The sequence below is a fragment of the Vombatus ursinus genome, unplaced genomic scaffold (genome assembly GCF_900497805.2).
Source record: "Vombatus ursinus unplaced genomic scaffold, bare-nosed wombat genome assembly UNPS02014807.1, whole genome shotgun sequence".
Lineage (NCBI taxonomy): Eukaryota > Metazoa > Chordata > Mammalia > Diprotodontia > Vombatidae > Vombatus > Vombatus ursinus.
The window spans coordinates 22,923,932-22,942,683 of record NW_020954585.1 but is presented as its reverse complement, the minus strand read 5'-3'; the positions used below and the strand labels follow the sequence as shown (position 1 = coordinate 22,942,683).

The window sequence follows — 18,752 nt, the reverse complement described above, 5'->3', positions numbered from 1 at the left end:
CATTCTAGAAATATCTGCGATACATTTCATTTACCTATACCACGTACAAACCTTGCTAAGACTGAGACTACATCTTTAGAGATGTAGTCTCTCTTTTGGAAAAAGTCAAGAGAAAAATTTTTGTTTCTCCATTTAACTTCAAGTAGAAATAAGGGGGAAAAAAGCACAAGCTCCATATTACCAGTAGTAAATAGTTTTGGCCACATTTGCATTGTAATAATAAATAATGCCTTGCAACATTTAGGTGGTGTGTGTATTTATGTATATATACATATATCTATATCTCATGCATATGTATCTATTTCTCATACATACATATATACATATATAATGTATATATAAAATGGCAGAGGCAAACGTGTTAGTGATCAGAACATTTCTTTGGGTTTATTGACCCTTAATTAGGCAGATGGATGGTACAGTGGCTAGAGGGCTGGGCTTGGAGTCCAGAAGACCTGAGGTCAAATCCAGCCTCAGATACTTACTAGTTGTGATCCTGGGCAAGTGGCTTAATCTCTCTCTGCCTTAGTTTTCTTCATCTGTAAAATGAGGATAATAATAGCACCTACAGTATCCCAGGGTTCCTGTGAGTATCAAATGTGATAATATCAGCAAAGTGCTTTGCAAACCTCAAGATGCTATATACATTTTAGCTTTTAGCCAGTATTATTGGTTAGAAGTACTTGTCTTAAACTTTAGGGTGGGCTAATTTCAGCTTTGACTTTGGAGCTGGGAAATAGTTTTGACGATGCTGCCAATGGCCAGCCTCCCCTTTGGAACAATTTATGGTTTTTGTTTTGGATTTTAGTCATAGTTTTTGGAGATGCAGTCTATTTAATCCCCTTTTTGTGTAGTAATGGTGACCTTCATTCTTCAGGTGGTGGTTCACAGAGCATTGTAAATAAATGGTACCCAAGCAGCACTTGTATTTCAAGGAAAAGGAGACAGAAAGTAGAGTATTCCTTTGCTTCTCTTTTACAGCTAACAGAGAAAAAGAAGAACCATTCAGCAATTGTTTGCTTTATAGGCCCCAGGGGTGGCCTGCAGGCCACATGTGGCCTTCTAGGTCCTTGGGTGTGGCCTTTTGACTGAGTCCAAGTTTTAAGAATAAATCCTTTTATTAAGGCGATTTGTTCTGTGAAGTCTAGATTCAGTCAAAGGGCTGCACTTGAGGACCTAGAGGGCCACATATGGCCTTGAGGCTGAAGGTTTCCCACACCTGCACCTAACTCATTAACCACTTTCTGCATGCTAACAAATATGGTAAGTAAGGTGCATGTAGGTGCTAGCCTCATCCTATCCATTATTATGAATCTCCCTCAGTGCATTTTCATTTGTAGTCATCTAGAAACAATTTTCTTGTCTTTATGCTTTGAAATTCTTACTTTGGGAATTAATATTGGTTTGTTTTTTTTTAATTTGTCTCTAGAATGTGGAACATCTTACCACTGTGTTACCACGTGTGCATTTGCCAATGCAGGATGATTTGGAAATGAACTGAATTTGTGCACTCTGACCTATGTGGAGCCAAAAGTCCCGTTCTGGTGATGAGAGAGGTTGGTGTTGATAACTTACTGAGCAGGAGAAAGACTCCAGGAGAAACTTGTCAGATTTCATGGTGGAGTAGACTTTCTATTTTTCTCTTCTCCTTCCCTTCAGTCTGAGAGGAAGTGGAATCTCTCTTCTCCTAAGTGAATTCTCCTACCTGTGTTCATGTTTGATTCCACCCACCCTGACTTTGCTTTGGTAAAATGAGATCAAGCTCCTCCTCTCCACACTCTGGCTTCTCCTTTTGACATCGCTATTCTAATAGTGTCTCCTAGTCATAAAGGCTGAAAGCTCACCTCTAATCTGCTGAATCCTGTCGATTCTTCGTCTTGTATTAGTCTCATCTCTTTCTACTACTGCTACCATCCTAACCTGCTCCCCAGACTGCTTTCTTGTTACTGTATCTTTGCTCTCACCGTTCACTCCACCAGGATTGTCTGCCCCATTAATCTCTGCTGGTCTGTAGCCTATTCATATTCAAGACCTTACCTCAAGGAATTTACAAGAGGGTAAGCTCCTTGAGGGCAAGGCCTCTGCCTTTCTGATCTTTGTGTCTCACAGCATGCTGCCCATAACAGGGGTTGAGTAAATGTTTGTTGGAAGAATAAAAAGTCCAGCTTGCATTTAGAGGCCATTATATGTGTATATAATTTATCTCCCTCACTGGAGCTTAAGTTCTTGGAGGTCAGGATACAGGTCTTGTTCATAGTTTTGACTCATATTTATGTGATGTTTTATGGTTTACAAAGAATGTTGTGTAGGGGGTAGAGTTGACCCAGGAGTCAGGAAGCCCTGGATTCTAGACCCATCTCTGACACAGAGTGGCTGTGTGACCTGGGCAAGTCCCTTATTATCTCAGTTCCCTAGGCACCTTTCTGAGACTCTTAAATTTCAGGGAAGATGCATTGACAGAAGTGTCTCACCAGCAGCTCCCTGCACTGAAGAAACCCCATGACTGACCTAAAACAAAGAATACTTGGGAGACAGAGTTTATTTTAAGGCTCAAGTGACATAATGTATGTTGAGTACATTGCAAACTTCAGTACAGGACTCTATAAATGTCAGCTATTTATATTAGTTAAGTACTTAGAAAATATTAATTGAATGAATACTGGTAATCTAATGGTGCATTTTTCCCCTTCCCTTTTGGTTTGCAGGACAGTTGCCAGTTTGAGTAGAACCATGAATGCTATTGTTGCTCTTTGTCATTTTTGTGAACTCCATGGCCCTCGAACCCTCTTCTGTACAGAAGTTCTACACTCTCCTCTTCCCCAGGGGGCTGGAAATGGAGATAGCCCTGGGCAGGGAGAACAGGCTGAAGAGGAGGAAGGTGGCATCCAAATGAGCAGTAGAATTCGCTCTCATAGCCCAGCAGAAGGGGCCAGTGCTGAATCCAGCAGCCCAGGGCCAAAGAAATCAGACATGTGCGAGGTGGGTGTCCTTAGGTTCTTAAAAAAGTTCTACATTCTGCAGGTATGTAGCATTCTTTTAGGTCATACCCTATCCCATTTCTGTTATTTGAACAGTAAACTAGAATTTATGGTCAGTTACAGACTTAGAAGTTATAGTGATATGTAAGATCATTCTGTACTATATAGATAAAAATTATTCTTGATGACTTGTCAGTTAACTATTTCTGAAAGCTCATACATTTTAAACTTTTATTAATATTTCATTTTGACACAGATGCATCTCAAGATCTGCCCCTATCAAGTAATAAAAAGTGATCATGATTGATGTTAACTTTCCACTTTTGTAGTTTACCATTTGTTATTAGAAACAGACTGATAAACTTTTTGAAGATTTATCTCTGTGGGCAATATTTCTTGACAAATTTTGTCTTTTTTTTGCTCCCTTGTTACTTTACTTTTATGTTACTCTTCTTTACCTCTTCTTCTCCAACAAATAGTTGTTAACCCACAGTCTTTATATTGCAGTTATTTCCTGTTTTATTTTGTTTCAATTGTCTCCCAGCCCTTACCTTCGTATCTGTCCTCGACTTTGTGTTTTATTTTGTTTTTTCCTTATTCTCCTTGGCTAGAGGCCCTCTTGTTTGTTGTTGGATTCTAAGAGAACTTTATTTGGAAATAAACTAATGAACAATAAACAGGCCTGGTTCTTACCTCCTAAGCCTCACTGATCATATATATGTTGGACTTGGCTCATGGTCACTACTATGTAATGTACAAAGATCAAGAATTTCCAAATCTGTAGTTTTTTCCTCACATTCCATTACCCTTCATACCAGGCTTACCTTGCTTAAATTTACAGAGGCCACATAACTTGAGAATCACTAATCTAAGATTCAGATGACACCAGATACTTAATAATTATTCTTATTAATACCAAACACATGGTGGTCTGACTGGGGAATTAAGAGAGTCTTCATTCCGTCATTAATTTGTTTTGTGACCTTAGTAAAGTCCCTGAGTCCTGGGTGTCTCCCTTTTTTTCCCATTCATGAAACAGAGTCTTATAAATAAAGCATTTGTGAATTTTGAAGTGCATAAATAAAAGGATCCCCTAGATAAGAGGTTATTTTTATGGAAAATATGAACAAGTTATTGTGACTTGTATGTGGGGGAAAATGACTTTATTCTTGCTTTTTGATCAATTCTACCTTCTCTTCCCTTGTCTGGGTTAGGGCTGTCGATCACTTGCAGCAGGCCATCCTGGGTACATCAGCCATGACAAAGAAACCTCAATAAAATATGTTAGTCATCAGCACCCAAATCATCCACAACTCTTCAGTATTGTTCGCCAGGCCTGTGTTCGAAGCTTGAGTTGTGAGGTAAGAGAGGAAAACCTGTTGAAGAATTTCATTTCTACTCCAAGTAATGATGCATCTTTATTACATCAGTCATTGCTAAATCCTGTTGTATTTGTAGGTTGGAGGAAGAAAAAGTAAACTTATCAGCAGAGATTTTTGAGTTGCAAGGGAGCAAAGAGTACAGTAATATCTTGACTGTGTGGGAATAAGTCATTCTGGATAATTTAGATTTTCAGATTGTTAATGTTTGTCACTCTTAAGTATCCAAGAAAGATTTCTTAAAGAAAACAGAACGAAATTTAACTTCTTAATGACTCAAAGTGATAATTATAAGTATTAATTCTAGTACTTCGTTGCTTTCAGGTGCTATTGAAGGGTGGGGATTTTTGCCCCTACTCTAAAAGTCTGTAGGCGCTTGCATTTTTGAGATCTTGTGTATGTTGGGTTTTTAAATATTTATTTTGTCTTCTCTCTCCTTTTCAACTGTTAGTGTGCCACTTGGACCAGCTGATTTACCGTCTTCTCCTATCTCCCTCTTGCCTTTCTGATTGTTTCTAATCTGTGTTTGTTTAGAACTGTGTGTAAAGTAAAAATAAATAGGCTTTAAGTAAAACCCTGAGAGGCTTTCTTAAGAAAAAGTATGTGAATTTTCTGGCATCTCTCTTGGCTGCCTGTCAGCTTTATTTTGCTTTACTCCCAATTTCTGAAAGTTCCAGAAGGCTGAGATTTCTCTGTTTCTAAATTCTGCATAGATTGCATGTAAACTGCATTTGTATACAGATAACCAATGGCTCAGGCTGGGGAAAATAACTAACTAGCTTAGTGGTCATTGGAGTTAAAAATTGGAAGACCTATATATTGCTCATAAAGAAAATGTGAAGGATTGCTTGGCCTTCAGCCTAGTCATCTACCCTAATGAATTTGGTTTTTGCTTGTTTTTCCCTTCATTACTGCCCGTGGACTTAGTTTATTGTTAGCTTATACAAATGTGAAAGGTTGTCATTTATTTTTCAATATATTACTACTACATTTTATATATTTCTAAAGCAAGAAGATTAATTGACTCAGACATAGTTGTGGTCTCTATCAGGTCTGTCCTGGTCGTGAAGGCCCCATTTTCTTTGGAGATGAGCAACATGGTTTTGTGTTCAGCCACACTTTTTTCATCAAAGACAGTCTGGCCCGAGGTTTCCAGCGCTGGTATAGCATCATTGCTATCATGATGGACCGGATTTATCTCATCAACTCCTGGCCCTTCCTGCTGGAGAAGATTCGAGGGATCATTGATGAACTTCAGGGCAAAGCACTGAAGGTGGGTTAGAGAGATGAGGATGCATGCTGTTTGGTCTGGGAAAGGATATGTTAAATACTGCATGGCCAAAACTTAAGGGAGGCAGGGCATGGAGATGCCTCGTTGTGTGCTTAAGTCAAAACACTAATGCTAATGATGATGTATGAGAGACATTAAGAAGTGGTCCTTTCTTAGGTAGCTTCAGAGGTTGTTTTTATTATACATAGAAGAACTTCAAAGGAACTTGTATTTGGTTTCTGTTACTTTTGGGGAAACTAAGTAGCATTTTCATTACCTTTTTTTCCTTTGGCTTCTAAATCTGTCAAATGTTTCAATATAACAACTGTTTTAGGCCCTGTGTGGGGATACAGAAGAGTATTCGATCAACCAGCCTGCAAACATTTGTTAAAACACCTTCTGTGTCAGGCATAGTACTAGTTATGAGGATACAAAACTGAAAGTGAAACCTTTCTTCCCCCTCTCTCCTCTGGGAGCTTGCATCATATCAAGGGACATGGCATGCACATGGAGAAGTATATACAGAATACATGATGGCCTTGGTGGGGGGCACTGACTGCTTGGGGAACCAGTAAGACCCTGTGTAAAAAGGGGCATTTGAACTGAGTCTTAAAAGAAACCAGGGCTTCTAGCAGTGGAAGTGAAGAGGGTGTACATTTCACACATGGGAGAGGGCCGTACAAAGTCACGGCCAAGAGATGAAGCGTCATGTGTTAGGAATAGCAAAAAGGCTCGTTTGGATGAATTGTAGAGTGTGTGGTAGGGAGTAAATGTGTAATAAAGCTGAAAATCTAGGAAGGAGCAAAGTTGTAAAGAACTTTCAGTGCCAAGTGAAGGAGTTCATATGGATTGTAAAGGTGATAGGGACTATTGGAGTTTGTTGAGTAGAAGAAACATGGTCAGGCACAGCTCGGTGGCAAAGAGTCAGAAGACTCCTCTTCCTGGTTCAAATCCAGCCTCAGACACTTACCAGCTGTGTGACCCTGGCCAAGTCACTTAACCCGGTTTGCCTCAGTTTCCGCATCTGTAAAGTGAGTTGGAGAAGGAAATGGCAAACCACTCCAGTATCTCTGCCAAGAAAACTCCAAATGGGGTCACAAAGAGTCAGATATGACTGAAACAATTAACAACAAAACATGGTCAGGCTGGAACTTTAGGAAAATCACTTTTGCAGCTTTGTGGGAATATGGATTAGAGTAGGGAAGGACATGAGACAGGAACATCAAATAGGACATTTCTACAGTTGTCTAAGCAAGAGGTGAATTAGAATTAGCTAATTAGCTTTGTGAGTTGAAAGGATGTATATGCAAGAGAAGTTGTGGAGAAAGAAACAACAAGGTTTGGCAACGGAGTAGGTATGTGGAATGAATGAGAGTGAAGAAGATACCAAAGTTGAGAACCTTGGTGACAGAGATGGTGGTAACCTCAACAGAAACAGGGAAATTTGGAAGAGAGGTGGAATCTGGGGAAAAGATAATGAGTTCTGTTTTGGACATGTTGAGTTTGAGATGCTTTTGGGACAGCCAAAATAAGCAGCTGGTGATGTAGGAGTGGGGCTCAAGAGAGAGACTAAAGCCGCATATACACATCTGGCAGTCATCGTCGTGGAAATGATCATTGAACCCATGGAAACTGATGAGGTCACCAAGTAAGAGTATAGAGAGGAAAGAGGAAAGCATCCAGGACAGCCTTAGGGAAACCTACAGTTAGTGGGTATGTCAAGGATGATGATTTCGCCAAGGTGACTGAGAAAACAGTCAGATAGACAGGAGGAAAAGCTGGAGGATGTCACCATGAAAATCCAGAAAAGAGAGTATCTAGGAGGAGAAGGTGGTCAACAGTATCAAATGTTCCAGAGGGGTCAAGAAGGATGATTGAGAAAAGCCATGAGATTTGACAATTCAGAAATGAGTTGGTAACTTTGGAGAGAGCTGTTTCATTTGAATGTTGACATTAGAAGCCAGACTGCAGAGGGTGTAGAGAAGGAAAGGCAGTGCATATAGATGGTTTTTTCAACAAGAAGCTGGAAGAGGAAAAGAGATATAGGATGATAGCTGCTGGAAATAGTAGGAGCTAGTGAAGGTTTTGGGTTTTTTTTGTTTGCTTTTTACATTTGTTGCTATCTTTTGCTCTTATATCACTTATGTTTTCCACTGTAGTCTTCCTCTAGTCCCATCTCATGTCCATTATGATAAAGAATAAAAGAAGAGGAAGAAAGAAAAAGTTCTGCAAAACTAACATATATGCTGAAAAAGTTTGATGTTGTATGCATTATTTCTCATGTATGGGCTACCGCTTCTGCAAAGAACTACAAAGGGGTCTTCTCATTTTTCTCCTTTGGGGCCAGGCACAGTCATTATAATTTTTAAAAATTTTTTATTCATTTTGAACTTGAATACAAAAAGACCAAAAAAAAGAACACTTCCACATATAAAGCACAACATTAAGAGAGGATTCAGTATAAAACCATGAATTTCCATTTTACCGTTTACTTTTTTTAAAACTATGTAATAAATACTGCATATCATTTTCCCTGCTTTTTTGTGCTCCTTTCTAAGTTTTCTTTTGTTCTCTGCTGTGCACTTTGTATTTTTTTTTTCATTATAATTTTACAGCGATTAGCTTTGGTTCTTTTGTTGCTATTTTCATATTATTCGGTCATTTTTCAGGCGTGTCTGATCCTTTGTGACCCCATTTGGGGTTTTCTTGGCAGAGATACAGGAGTGGTTTGCCATTTCCTTCTCCAGCTCATTTTACAGATGAGGAAACTGAGGCACACAGGGTTAAGTGAATGCCCAGGGCCACACAGCTAGAAAGTGTCTGATGCCAGATTTGAATTCAGGAAGAGGAGTCTTCCTGACTGCAGGCTTGGCATTCTATCCATTGCACCAGCTAGGTGCTTTGTTCTTTCCATTTACATTGTTGTAATCCACGTGTATACTGTATTCCCAGTTCTGCTTAATCTACTGTGCTACAGTTCATAAATCTTTTTATGATTTTCTGTACTTATCTTCATCATTTATTACAGCACAGTAATATTCTAGTCATTTCTCAATTGAAAGGCATCTACCTTGTTTTTAGTTCTTTGCTATCTTAAAAAAGGCTGCTATCACAAATATTTTGGTGTATATGGGGCTTTTATTTTTGTCATTAACCTCTTTTAAAATATGCCTAGCAATGAAATCTCTGGGTCAAAGGCTGTGGACATTTTCTTCACTTTCTTTGCCAAATTTAGAATTGCTTTCCACAGTGGTTGGACCAATTCACGACTCCAGCAGTGCAGCAGTGTCTGTCTTTCCGTGGCTTCTCCAATGTTAACTATTCTAATATTTTGCCCTCTCTGTCAGTTGGCTGGAGGGAAGCCTCAAGATTGTTTTGATTTGCATTTCTTGATGAAGCTTTTTTTGTTTTTGTTTTTAAGGATGAAAAAGACTTGTGCATGTTTGTTGGCTACAGGGAAGGAACCAGTAGATAAGGAGACATTGAAGATTAGAGAGAAAGTGGGGAGGATATTAGATACAGTCTGTTGGAAAGGACAGGATGGGATGGGATCTAGGATGCAAAATAATACATATTAGAGAAAAAAACAGAGGACAAATAAATGCTGAGCTGTATGGTATTAACTATGTAAGTATAATAGGTGTTCAAACAGGGAGATAAAAGTCTAGACAAAATCAACCAGAAGAGGCTTCATAGAATAAATGAGATTTGAACTGAGCCAGAGCTGTTTTTTTTTAGTTTGGTAAACAGTATTTTTGTATCCTTAGGTGTTTGAGGCAGAACAGTATGGCTGTCCACAACGTGCCCAGCGAATGAACACAGCTTTTACTCCGTTCTTACACCAGCGGAATGGCAATGCAGCCCGTTCCCTCACATCATTGACAAGTGATGAAAATTTGTGGGCATGTTTGCATACCTCCTTTGCTTGGTAATGATCCTTTGATGAAAAGGCCTTACTGCTCCCATTAAAATAATGAGCCTACTGGTATTTTTATTATGTCAGTATCCATCGTGAAATTTGGTTTTGATGATATATTAAGGAATGTGGTGACTCTCAAATGGGTGACTCCTTGCTTATTTGACACTGGCTGAGTTCTGTAACATTTGTAAATTGAGCACTATAAAAACACAAGTTAAGTAGAATTAATTGGTGGAAATTAGTCTTTTTCCTTTTCTATAGGCTCCTGAAAGCTTGTGGCAGTAGATTGACTGAGAAACTCCTAGAGGGAGCACCCACAGAGGACACATTGGTTCAGATGGAAAAACTTGCTGGTAAGTGAGCCTTTGTGGTTGTTAGCTAAATTTAGGAAAGGGCTCTTTCTAGGGTGTACTTTGGAGCCATCTTACTGTGACACTGAGAATATTACTGTGTGTACTTAAATCTTACCCTTTGTGAACAAGTTTCTACTTTTACTTCTTTGGAGCTTGCATAAAGAAATGTTTTCTCTAGCTGGGGTGGGAGTCTTTTGCTACTCATGTCCATCTATGGAAAGTATAGAGTGAAACGAACTCTTCATCTTCTTTTCCCTGTTTCTTTTGGCTAAGCACTTAACCTTTGTAGGTAGGTCTCCTACTCTCTGCTGGATTGGGAGCTAAAGGTTTGAAATTTGAACCTAAATGTTTAATGTGTTAGAAACTTAGTCAAGTCTTCTATTGGTGATTATTTGATTGTTGGTGGAGTAGATGATGTCAGAAGTAAATGACTCAGATGTGGTTGAATTCAGGTGGATTAAAACCAAGTGGAAGGGAGAAAAGTTTAAGAACCTGTAGTGGAGAACTTGATGGAATAAATGAATTAGAATACAGTATTAGATAGGGATACAGAAACCACTGGTTAAGATGTAACCAAAAAGAAAACAGTTTCAAAGAAACTTTTAAAAAATATACAGAAGAAAACTGAAGGAAGTTCAGAGGGAGACAAACCAGCAGAACATCTTTGAAACCAACATATTGAATTTGCTATATACTTAAAAAGCTATACATGAAAGTCAAAATTTCACATAGTCTTTTTTTCTTTGTATATGGAAATATTTGTCAAGTTCATAATAGAGACTTTTAAAAAAAAGCAAGAAATTAAGAGTTATTGGGTTTATCATCACAATTCAATCTTTTAGTCTGCTTAATTTGAGTCTACTTTTTACAGAGACCAACACCCCAAACTTCCTAAGAGAGTCTTAAAATCTTTTGTGTAAGTGGTCTATTATAGCTTTTTGTCCATGCTCTGTTGACCAGATTTTGATATAATAGGTTCAAAGTTAAATATGCTTAAAGAGAGTCTCCCATGTCAGACGGCCAACAAGTTGGTGGATTAGACATTTTCTCCATTCCCTATTTACTCTCAGAACATTCTCCCTTGCCAAAAAAAAAATGTGAAATATGCTCCAGATAAAGAACAATCAAAGCCGAATCCACAGGGCAAAAAGAAAAAAGAACCCTGACAAGGTAACCTTGGATAACTATAATCCTTAACCTAGTCAGCACCCTTTCCACATCTGTCATCATGCTCCTATCAGGTAAGAACAAATGGATACAAACCAATCCCCAGGAGCCAGCCCAGCCTAGCAGCTGAGTGACCTGTCCAGCCCAGCCTAGCAGCCACATCTAGGGCTCCAGGAAGGGAGAAAGGATGTAGTAGAAGTTGTGGGTGACCGCTTTACCACACTGTTCCTTACACATGTGCCTCAATACCATGTATTCTGCATTTGAGCCCATTCTTCCCATACACTGACCTTCCTTTGGTAAAAGATAATTAAGTTGGGGCAGTGGTGCAGAGGATAGAGAACCAGCCTTGGAGTCAGGAGGACCTGAGTTTAAATCCGGCCTCAGACACATAACACTCACTAGCGATGTGACTGGCCAAGTCACTTAACCCCAATTGCCTCACCAAAACAAACAAACAAACAAAAAAGATAATTTAAGTCTCCTGAGCTGATTGTGATAAAGCAGTAATCATCAAAAAACATTTGGTACAGGTTAAAAATAAAACCAACTAGACAGGGAAGAATCAGGGGAGAAAAATGAACTCAGTAACCTAGTGTTTGATAAACTCTGAGGTTTCACCATACACCTAGTAAATTGGCAGATGGAAATAGTCAGTAGTTAGAGATGTTGTGGAAGACAGGCATAGAACTGTACTGGTGGAGTTGCGAATTGGTCCAACCATTGTGGAAAGTAATTTTGAATTAGGCAAAGAAAGTGAACAAAATATCCCTAGCCTTTGACCCAGAGATTTCCACTGTTATATAAAAGGAGGTCAGTGACAAAAAGAAAGACTCCATATACACCAGAATATTTATTTCTTTTTTTTCATTTTTAAAAAAAATTTTTGGCTAGGCAATGGGGTTAAGTGACTTGCCCAGGGTCACACAGCTAGTAGGCATTATGTGTCCGAGGCCGGATTTGAACTCAGGTCCTCCTGAATCCAGAGCCGGTGCTCTATCCACTGCACCACCTAGCTGCCCCCACCAGAATATTTATTACAGAAAACTTTTTTGTGGCAGCAAAGAACTGAAAACAAAGTTAGAAGCTCATCAGTTGAGAAAAAGCTAAACCACTTGTGGTACATGAGTGTAATCACAGTGCTGTAACAAATAATGAATATGAGGAGTACAGAGAAGCATGGACAAACTTATATAAACTGATGCAGAGCAAAATAAGCAGAAATGGGAACATAACATGCACACTGATTACAATAGCATGAACAGAAAGAACAGAAATAGCAATAAAACAACCACAACTGAATGCTGCAAAATTATAATGATAGAGCTTGGTCCCAAAGGACACATGAGAAGACTCCTTTGTACTTCTTTGCAGAAGTGTGGGGGCACCATGGGGGTGTGGAACCAATGTCAGAATTTTTTTTTTGTGTTGATTCATTTTGCTGAACCTGCTTTTTTCCTTCCTCTTTTTCAGAAATTCTTTGTTATTAAGGATGGCTCTTTGGGATGGGTTTGGAAGAAGAATATAGTGGAAGATATAGGTGATCTAAAAGCAAAGGATCAAAAATTTATTTTTAAAAACCTATTTTTACTAGCCTAATCTATCTGCTAGCTGTTGTCTCAGTTCAGCTGCCATATAGATCTAAAAGGAAACAACTTTTGATCTGTAATCATTTTAATCTATAATTACAATATGAAAAAAAGTTCTGAGACCTTTAGCTCTGTAGAATGAACAGTTTAAGGAAACAACTTTTCCCATGCTGTCTTGTCTAATAGACTTAGAGGAAGAATCAGAAGGCTGGGACAACTCTGAAGGTGAAGAGGAGGAGAGAACTCTTTCAGTGCCTGAAGTCACAGATGGGCGGGAAATAGCCAAATGCCCGACAACTCCTTCTTTGCTCTGTGGCAGCTGGCTGCCTCGAAAGCTGTCCGTCTTCAAGTCCCTCCGACACATGAGACAGGTGGGCAGGAGAGGGCCCTAATTCTAAACCTGGGGAAAATGTGTCTCTCCTTCCAGAGAGAGCTGGGATTTCTCTGCCCTGTGCATCCAGCGTGACTTCTTTCAGCCCCCTCATTTTCTCATTGGTGTTGGACACAAAAGAAGTTGGACCAGGCATTATAATTGTACTTCACATTTCTGTAGTGTAGGTCTTACTCTCCAAGTTTTATAGGTAAGGAAACTGAAGATTCCTAGAGGTCAAGCGATGGTCATATGTGGTCATATAGCTAATAGGAAGGAGTGTGACTTGAACCCAGATCTGACTCTGGTCCTCTGACTAGTCCTGCAATGTTTCTCACATCTAACAGAGAACTTAATGGCAGGGATTACTGTTAGATGTAGGAACAAGACCTGTGATTTCAGTAGTATAATCTTCTCCCATGTGTGGAATACCTGTCAAGGCAAGTCAGCATTCTCTGTGCAGCTGAGGGTCAGAGAGTTACTTGGAGCACTGAGAGGTTAAGTGACTTGCTCAGGGTCACACAGGCAAGAGGCAGCCAAGACTTGAACCCAGATCTTCTTGGCTTCAAGGCCAGCTCCATGCACTGTGGGACATTGCTTTCTCAGTGAAGGTTAGCAAACAGTCTTAAGGGTTGAGGGTAACTGGGGCCTTTCTGTAAGAATAACTGGCATGTATAATTCCTTTAAGGATAACAAAATCTTTTTTATGCTTCATTTCATTTGATTGTCACAATAATCTGTGGTAGGTATTTGATGTATCGTTTCTATTTTAGGGATAAGAGAATTGATGGGAGTAGTTTCATAAACTGTAGCACAAAAATTCAGAGAGATTGGCTTGCACTTGGTCACACATCTAATGTTAGAGGTAGGATTTAAACCCAGGTCTTTCCAATTCAAGTACTTTTCTTGCTACACCATGCTGCCTCTAGCACACATATGTGTCTGTTACCACATCTGTATGTAACTGAACTCATTAATGATTAAAAGTAGGCTTATCCAAATATCACCCACCTGCACATGAAATGAACTGGTGCTCATCAAAACCACCACCATGCATTTGACTCCAGGTGAGCCTACTCCGGTTGGTTGAGTAATTACACGTAATCAAAAGGCCTTTATTTGCATTTTGTGAGAGATATGCCTTTCCAGAGATGTTAGTGGAAAGCATACTGTGCAGTGAGTCAGGAGACCTGGATTCTAGTCCCAGGTCTGCTGTTACCTAGCCGTGTGACTTGGGTGGGGTAAACCCCTGATTTGTCAGATCTTTTGTTCCTTCTCTGTAAAAGGAGAGAGTTGGACCAGATCTCTGTGGTCCCGGACTTCAGCTTATAAAAGTCTGTAACTTGTTTCCTTTTAGGAGAGAGTTGGTGATGCAGAGTGAGACGTATGTTGTAAGACATGGCTAGTGTGGTGGTTTGTTTTGTTACCTGTACTTCATCACAAGGGAGTGTTCTCTAGGGGGAGGTTTTCTGGTAGGGTGAGGCATCACATCATTGGGAAGTAATAGCAATGTAAAAAAAAAATCAGTAAATTACTTTAAGTCTGATTTTTTTGAAGTACAATTATATTAATGTCTCTAAGGTGACTGGTAGGTATACTGTTATCTTTTTTGGGGGGAGGGGGTCAGGGTTTAGAGAAAGTGTTATGCTCCATTTATAAACTTAAAGCAATCATTTATGTCTGTTACTATATATATATTTTATATATATATATATACACACACACACACACATACACACATATATAGGCATATATGTATTTTTTTTCCTATCTGTATATATAGTGATTTCTTAAAGGCTACTTATCTGGGGATAGAACTTTCATGTTTGTAGTGTAACAAAGTGTTTGGTTACATAAACAATACACAAAAATTTTCTTACCTTGTATATTATTTCATTTAATTCTCATGACTGTCCGAATAGAATAGCTTATCTCCATCTTACAGAAAGGTAAAATCGCTCATCCAAGATGGCACAGCAAATTAGAAGCTCCTGGTTTAGTTGACTTTCTACTTCTTCCCATTGGAATGTTACTGGAATGCTAAAATGGACTTAATGAAGAAGGGGAAAAGATTTTGATATCATCTAGTAAGCATTATACTTTCTTTTTTAGGTCTTAGGTGCACCTTCTTTTCGTATGTTGGCATGGCATGTACTAATGGGAAACCAGGTCATCTGGAAGGGGCAAGACATGGATCTTGTCCAATCAGCTTTTGATGTTCTTCGGGTAAGACCTTGTCAGAATTTCTTCTATCTCCCTTTATTTAGTCTCTTCCATATTTTTCAGAGGAATTTAGGTCTATAATTTTTTTTTAAAAAGTAAGGCTACACATAGCCTATAGGAAAACATCTTGAAAAAGCTCAGCAATTAATATGACTGGCATGGGTTTTGTATTTTATAATCTCATCCTGAAAATAAAAGAAACCATAGTGTTTTGGATTACCTCTTTTTTTAAAGGAAGAAACCTAGATTTTCAAGGTTGATCACTATAACATAGACTTGATCACTTCTACCAATTTCCTGAACCTTTCCAGGGGTTCTACTTGTGATTCCCAGTTTTCTCAGGAAGGGTTAATGTCATCCTAGATCTTTTTCTCAGGAGATTATTGAGCAATAGGAGGATGAGAGATTCCTCCTGTAAGGAGAAGGAGACTGATAGAATTTTTCCTAAAAAATCCTTCTGCAATCTGATGATGGAGAATAAATTTGAGACTTGAATCTAGATACATCTAACTGTTGTCATTTAAATCAGTAGACATACGAATAGTGTCTGTCACAAGAGTGCAGAAATACTCAGGATAACATTGTCCCTTCTCTCAAAGAGTTGACAGTTTAGTCAGGATGACAGGAAAGGAAAAGTAAACTTAAAGGAAAAGCTAAATAACATAAGAGATAGATAATGACCTGAGATCATCAATATAAGAGCTATTTGCTGAACTGAATTGTCATGAATCAGTGTTAAGTGAATGGTACAGATAGCAAGGGCTTTGGAAATTTGGGCTGGAGTGTTCTGGAAAGACTTCACAAAGGAGAAGAGACTTCAGCTGGGTCTGAACAGAGGTGCAAGGTTTAATTAACAGGAAATAAGGAGGGCATGGCATAGTTTTGCTCATGATTACTGTTTGTGTCATCTTTAGACCATGCTGCCTGTAGGTTGTGTCCGAATTATCCCCTATAGTAGCCAGTATGAGGAGGCATATCGATGTAACTTTCTGGGACTCAGTCCTCATGTTCAAATACCATCCTACATACAGACTTCTGGTAAGTTTCTATCACTTGGAGTCCATGGAAACATACTCCTTTATCTTTTCCTTCTTTACCTCATTTAAGGGACATGCGTATTTATTTTAGAGATCTGGAAATTTGACTTCTGGGCCTTCATCATAGAACTAAAGATGTGTGCATTAGCAGCTAAGCTTCTCTTCTTATAGAGCACAACTTTGAGATGTTGGCCCCTGCAGTCAGTATGGATGTGATGATGTATGCTGTAGCACCTCTTTTTATTTCTTTTCTCTTTCCTTCTTATCCTCCTTCATATTTTCTTTTCTGTTTCACTTTTTTTCTTCTATGCTTATTGCTTAGGTCTACCATTGGCCCCCAATACCACAGTCATTTCTTATAGCCCCACTGTTACTACTTAGAACTAAAGGAGTTATTCATCCCTACTTTTGACATTAAAGATTCAAACTTAACTTGAAATGTACTTTCTAAGATATTAAATACTGAAGTTGTTGGGTTATTTCTTCCCCTAGCAGTTTCTACTAGTAAATACTAATTTGTGACCATTCTAGAAGCTTTTTGCTGATGATTTTTTTACTTCTCTTCTGCACAGTTCCTTATTGGTTACATCCTGGTTATAACCTTATTGGCTATATGTTCAACCTGCTCACCATAAACCTCTTCATTGCCTTCTGTATAATATTCATTTTCACTTCTTTGGCCACTGTTGCATACCATGCCTCAGAGCCCATATAAAATGGATAGATCACATGGTGAGGGCAAGGGCACAGGTGTGTAGCCCAAGTACTCTGTTGCTATCCTTGAGATGTTGGAAGAAATCAAGGAAGCTTCTCTGTAGCACATTGAGTGGCCTACTATGGACCTATGGAAGGTGAACCTGTGGAAGGACATGGACAAGAGTTGCACAGGATGAGTGAGCATGAATGGGATGTGAGCTGCATTACTGGAGGGAACATCTAAATTTAGAAAAGTACAGATCCACTTGAGTACTAGCTCACTCTTCTACTGTGATTAACAGTTTCCCAACTCTGTAAAATCTTTTTTTTTTGTGTGTGTGTGTGAGGCAATTAGGATTAAGTGACTTGCCCAGGCTCACACAAACTGGCAAGTATCAAGTGTCTGGTCTGAGGCTGGATATGAACTCTGGTCCTCCGGACTCCAGGCCCAGTGCTCTATCCACTGCAGCACCTAGCTGCCCCATTCTGTAAATCTTGGAAAGTAATATACACATTGATGAAAGTATGAAGAAACAGATCATTGCAAACATTGTACTAGATCATTCCACATCTTGACAGTGACATAATTGACTATAGAAAATATATAATTCTACTGATTTTAGTTTGTCACCAGTTTAATTCTACACTGTCCTCCTCTCTTGAATCCCTACTCCTCTTACCATTTCACTGATAATGCCCAGCCAAGCCTCAGTCTTGGATCACTCCCACCATTTATTGCCTTCACACCTACACATATGCTACTGAATGAAGGTGGACAAATCACACAGCTGTTCTGATACCACTATAGATTTACGTTACACAACCTCAACTGGGCCCTCTCAGAATCAACTCATTATCCCACTCTCCACTGCGGCTCTTCCAAACCTTTTCATCCTTCCTCAAATCTCTCATGGCTCCCCTTGCCCCCACTCTCTCAGCTGAGAAGCTTGCCTCATGTATACAGAAAAAATTGAGGCCATTCGCTGTGAACTCCTTCTTCCTCATCTCCTGTCATACAGGTGCCTTCTGCCACTATCTCCTCCTTCACCCTTGTCTCAGAGAGGTGATCCAGGGCCCCCCTCCTCCACCTGTACAAGCAATCCCATTCCGTCCCATCTCTTCCAACAGATTGCCCCCTCTGTCATCCCCACTCTTTCACTTATTTTCAGGAAACATTTATATTTCACCTATTATATGCCAGGCACTGTTCTGAGCACTTTTATTTGTTTACAAATATCTCATTTGATCTTCACAACAACCCTGGTGTTATTATCACTGTTTTACAGGTATTGAAAATAAGGCTAAGTGAGGTTAAGTGACTTGCCTAGGGTCACACAGCTAGTAAGTATGTAAAGCTTGAATTTAGGACTTGTTGACACCATGCCCAGCACTCTTATTGCACTGAACCACCTCACTGCTCATTGTTTTTAGTTACTCTTTAAGCTTTTCATTGAAACAAAGATCCAGATGTTTTAATATGGCTGTCTTCTGATGATACTATACAGACATAAGCCATTGAATACTAGAAGCTTTGAAGAATTGAAGGTACCCATCCCCCAAAGGCAGTGCAAAGGTATGTGGTTAGCATGTAGCTGCAGCATATTGTAACAAGGACATATGCAGAAGTAGCATAAAGGATATCATCAGGGAGATATTTGACCAGAACAAGAGGCAGTCTAGATATGGAGTGACAATCAAAGAATAGGATAAGGTCACAGAATTTGAGAATTAGGAGGACTTCAGCAGCCCTGGCTGCAGCTAAGCGGAAGAG

The 18,752-nt window shown here is 39.2% G+C and overlaps 1 protein-coding gene across 1 annotated transcript in view; it reads left to right on the top strand.

The window, feature by feature from the left end:
• The first annotated feature begins 1,434 nt into the window (after positions 1-1,434).
• Positions 1,435-18,752, top strand: part of FLCN (folliculin) — a 28,603-nt gene continuing 11,285 nt past the window's right edge. Inside the window, exons 1-9 of the mRNA XM_027874845.1 lie at positions 1,435-1,556; positions 2,706-2,979; positions 4,193-4,339; positions 5,409-5,630; positions 9,395-9,555; positions 9,808-9,899; positions 12,842-13,026; positions 15,138-15,251; positions 16,163-16,286. Coding sequence (XP_027730646.1) covers positions 2,731-2,979; positions 4,193-4,339; positions 5,409-5,630; positions 9,395-9,555; positions 9,808-9,899; positions 12,842-13,026; positions 15,138-15,251; positions 16,163-16,286 — 1,294 coding nt within the window. The 5' untranslated portion in view covers positions 1,435-1,556; positions 2,706-2,730. The remainder of the gene's footprint in view (positions 1,557-2,705; positions 2,980-4,192; positions 4,340-5,408; positions 5,631-9,394; positions 9,556-9,807; positions 9,900-12,841; positions 13,027-15,137; positions 15,252-16,162; positions 16,287-18,752) is intronic.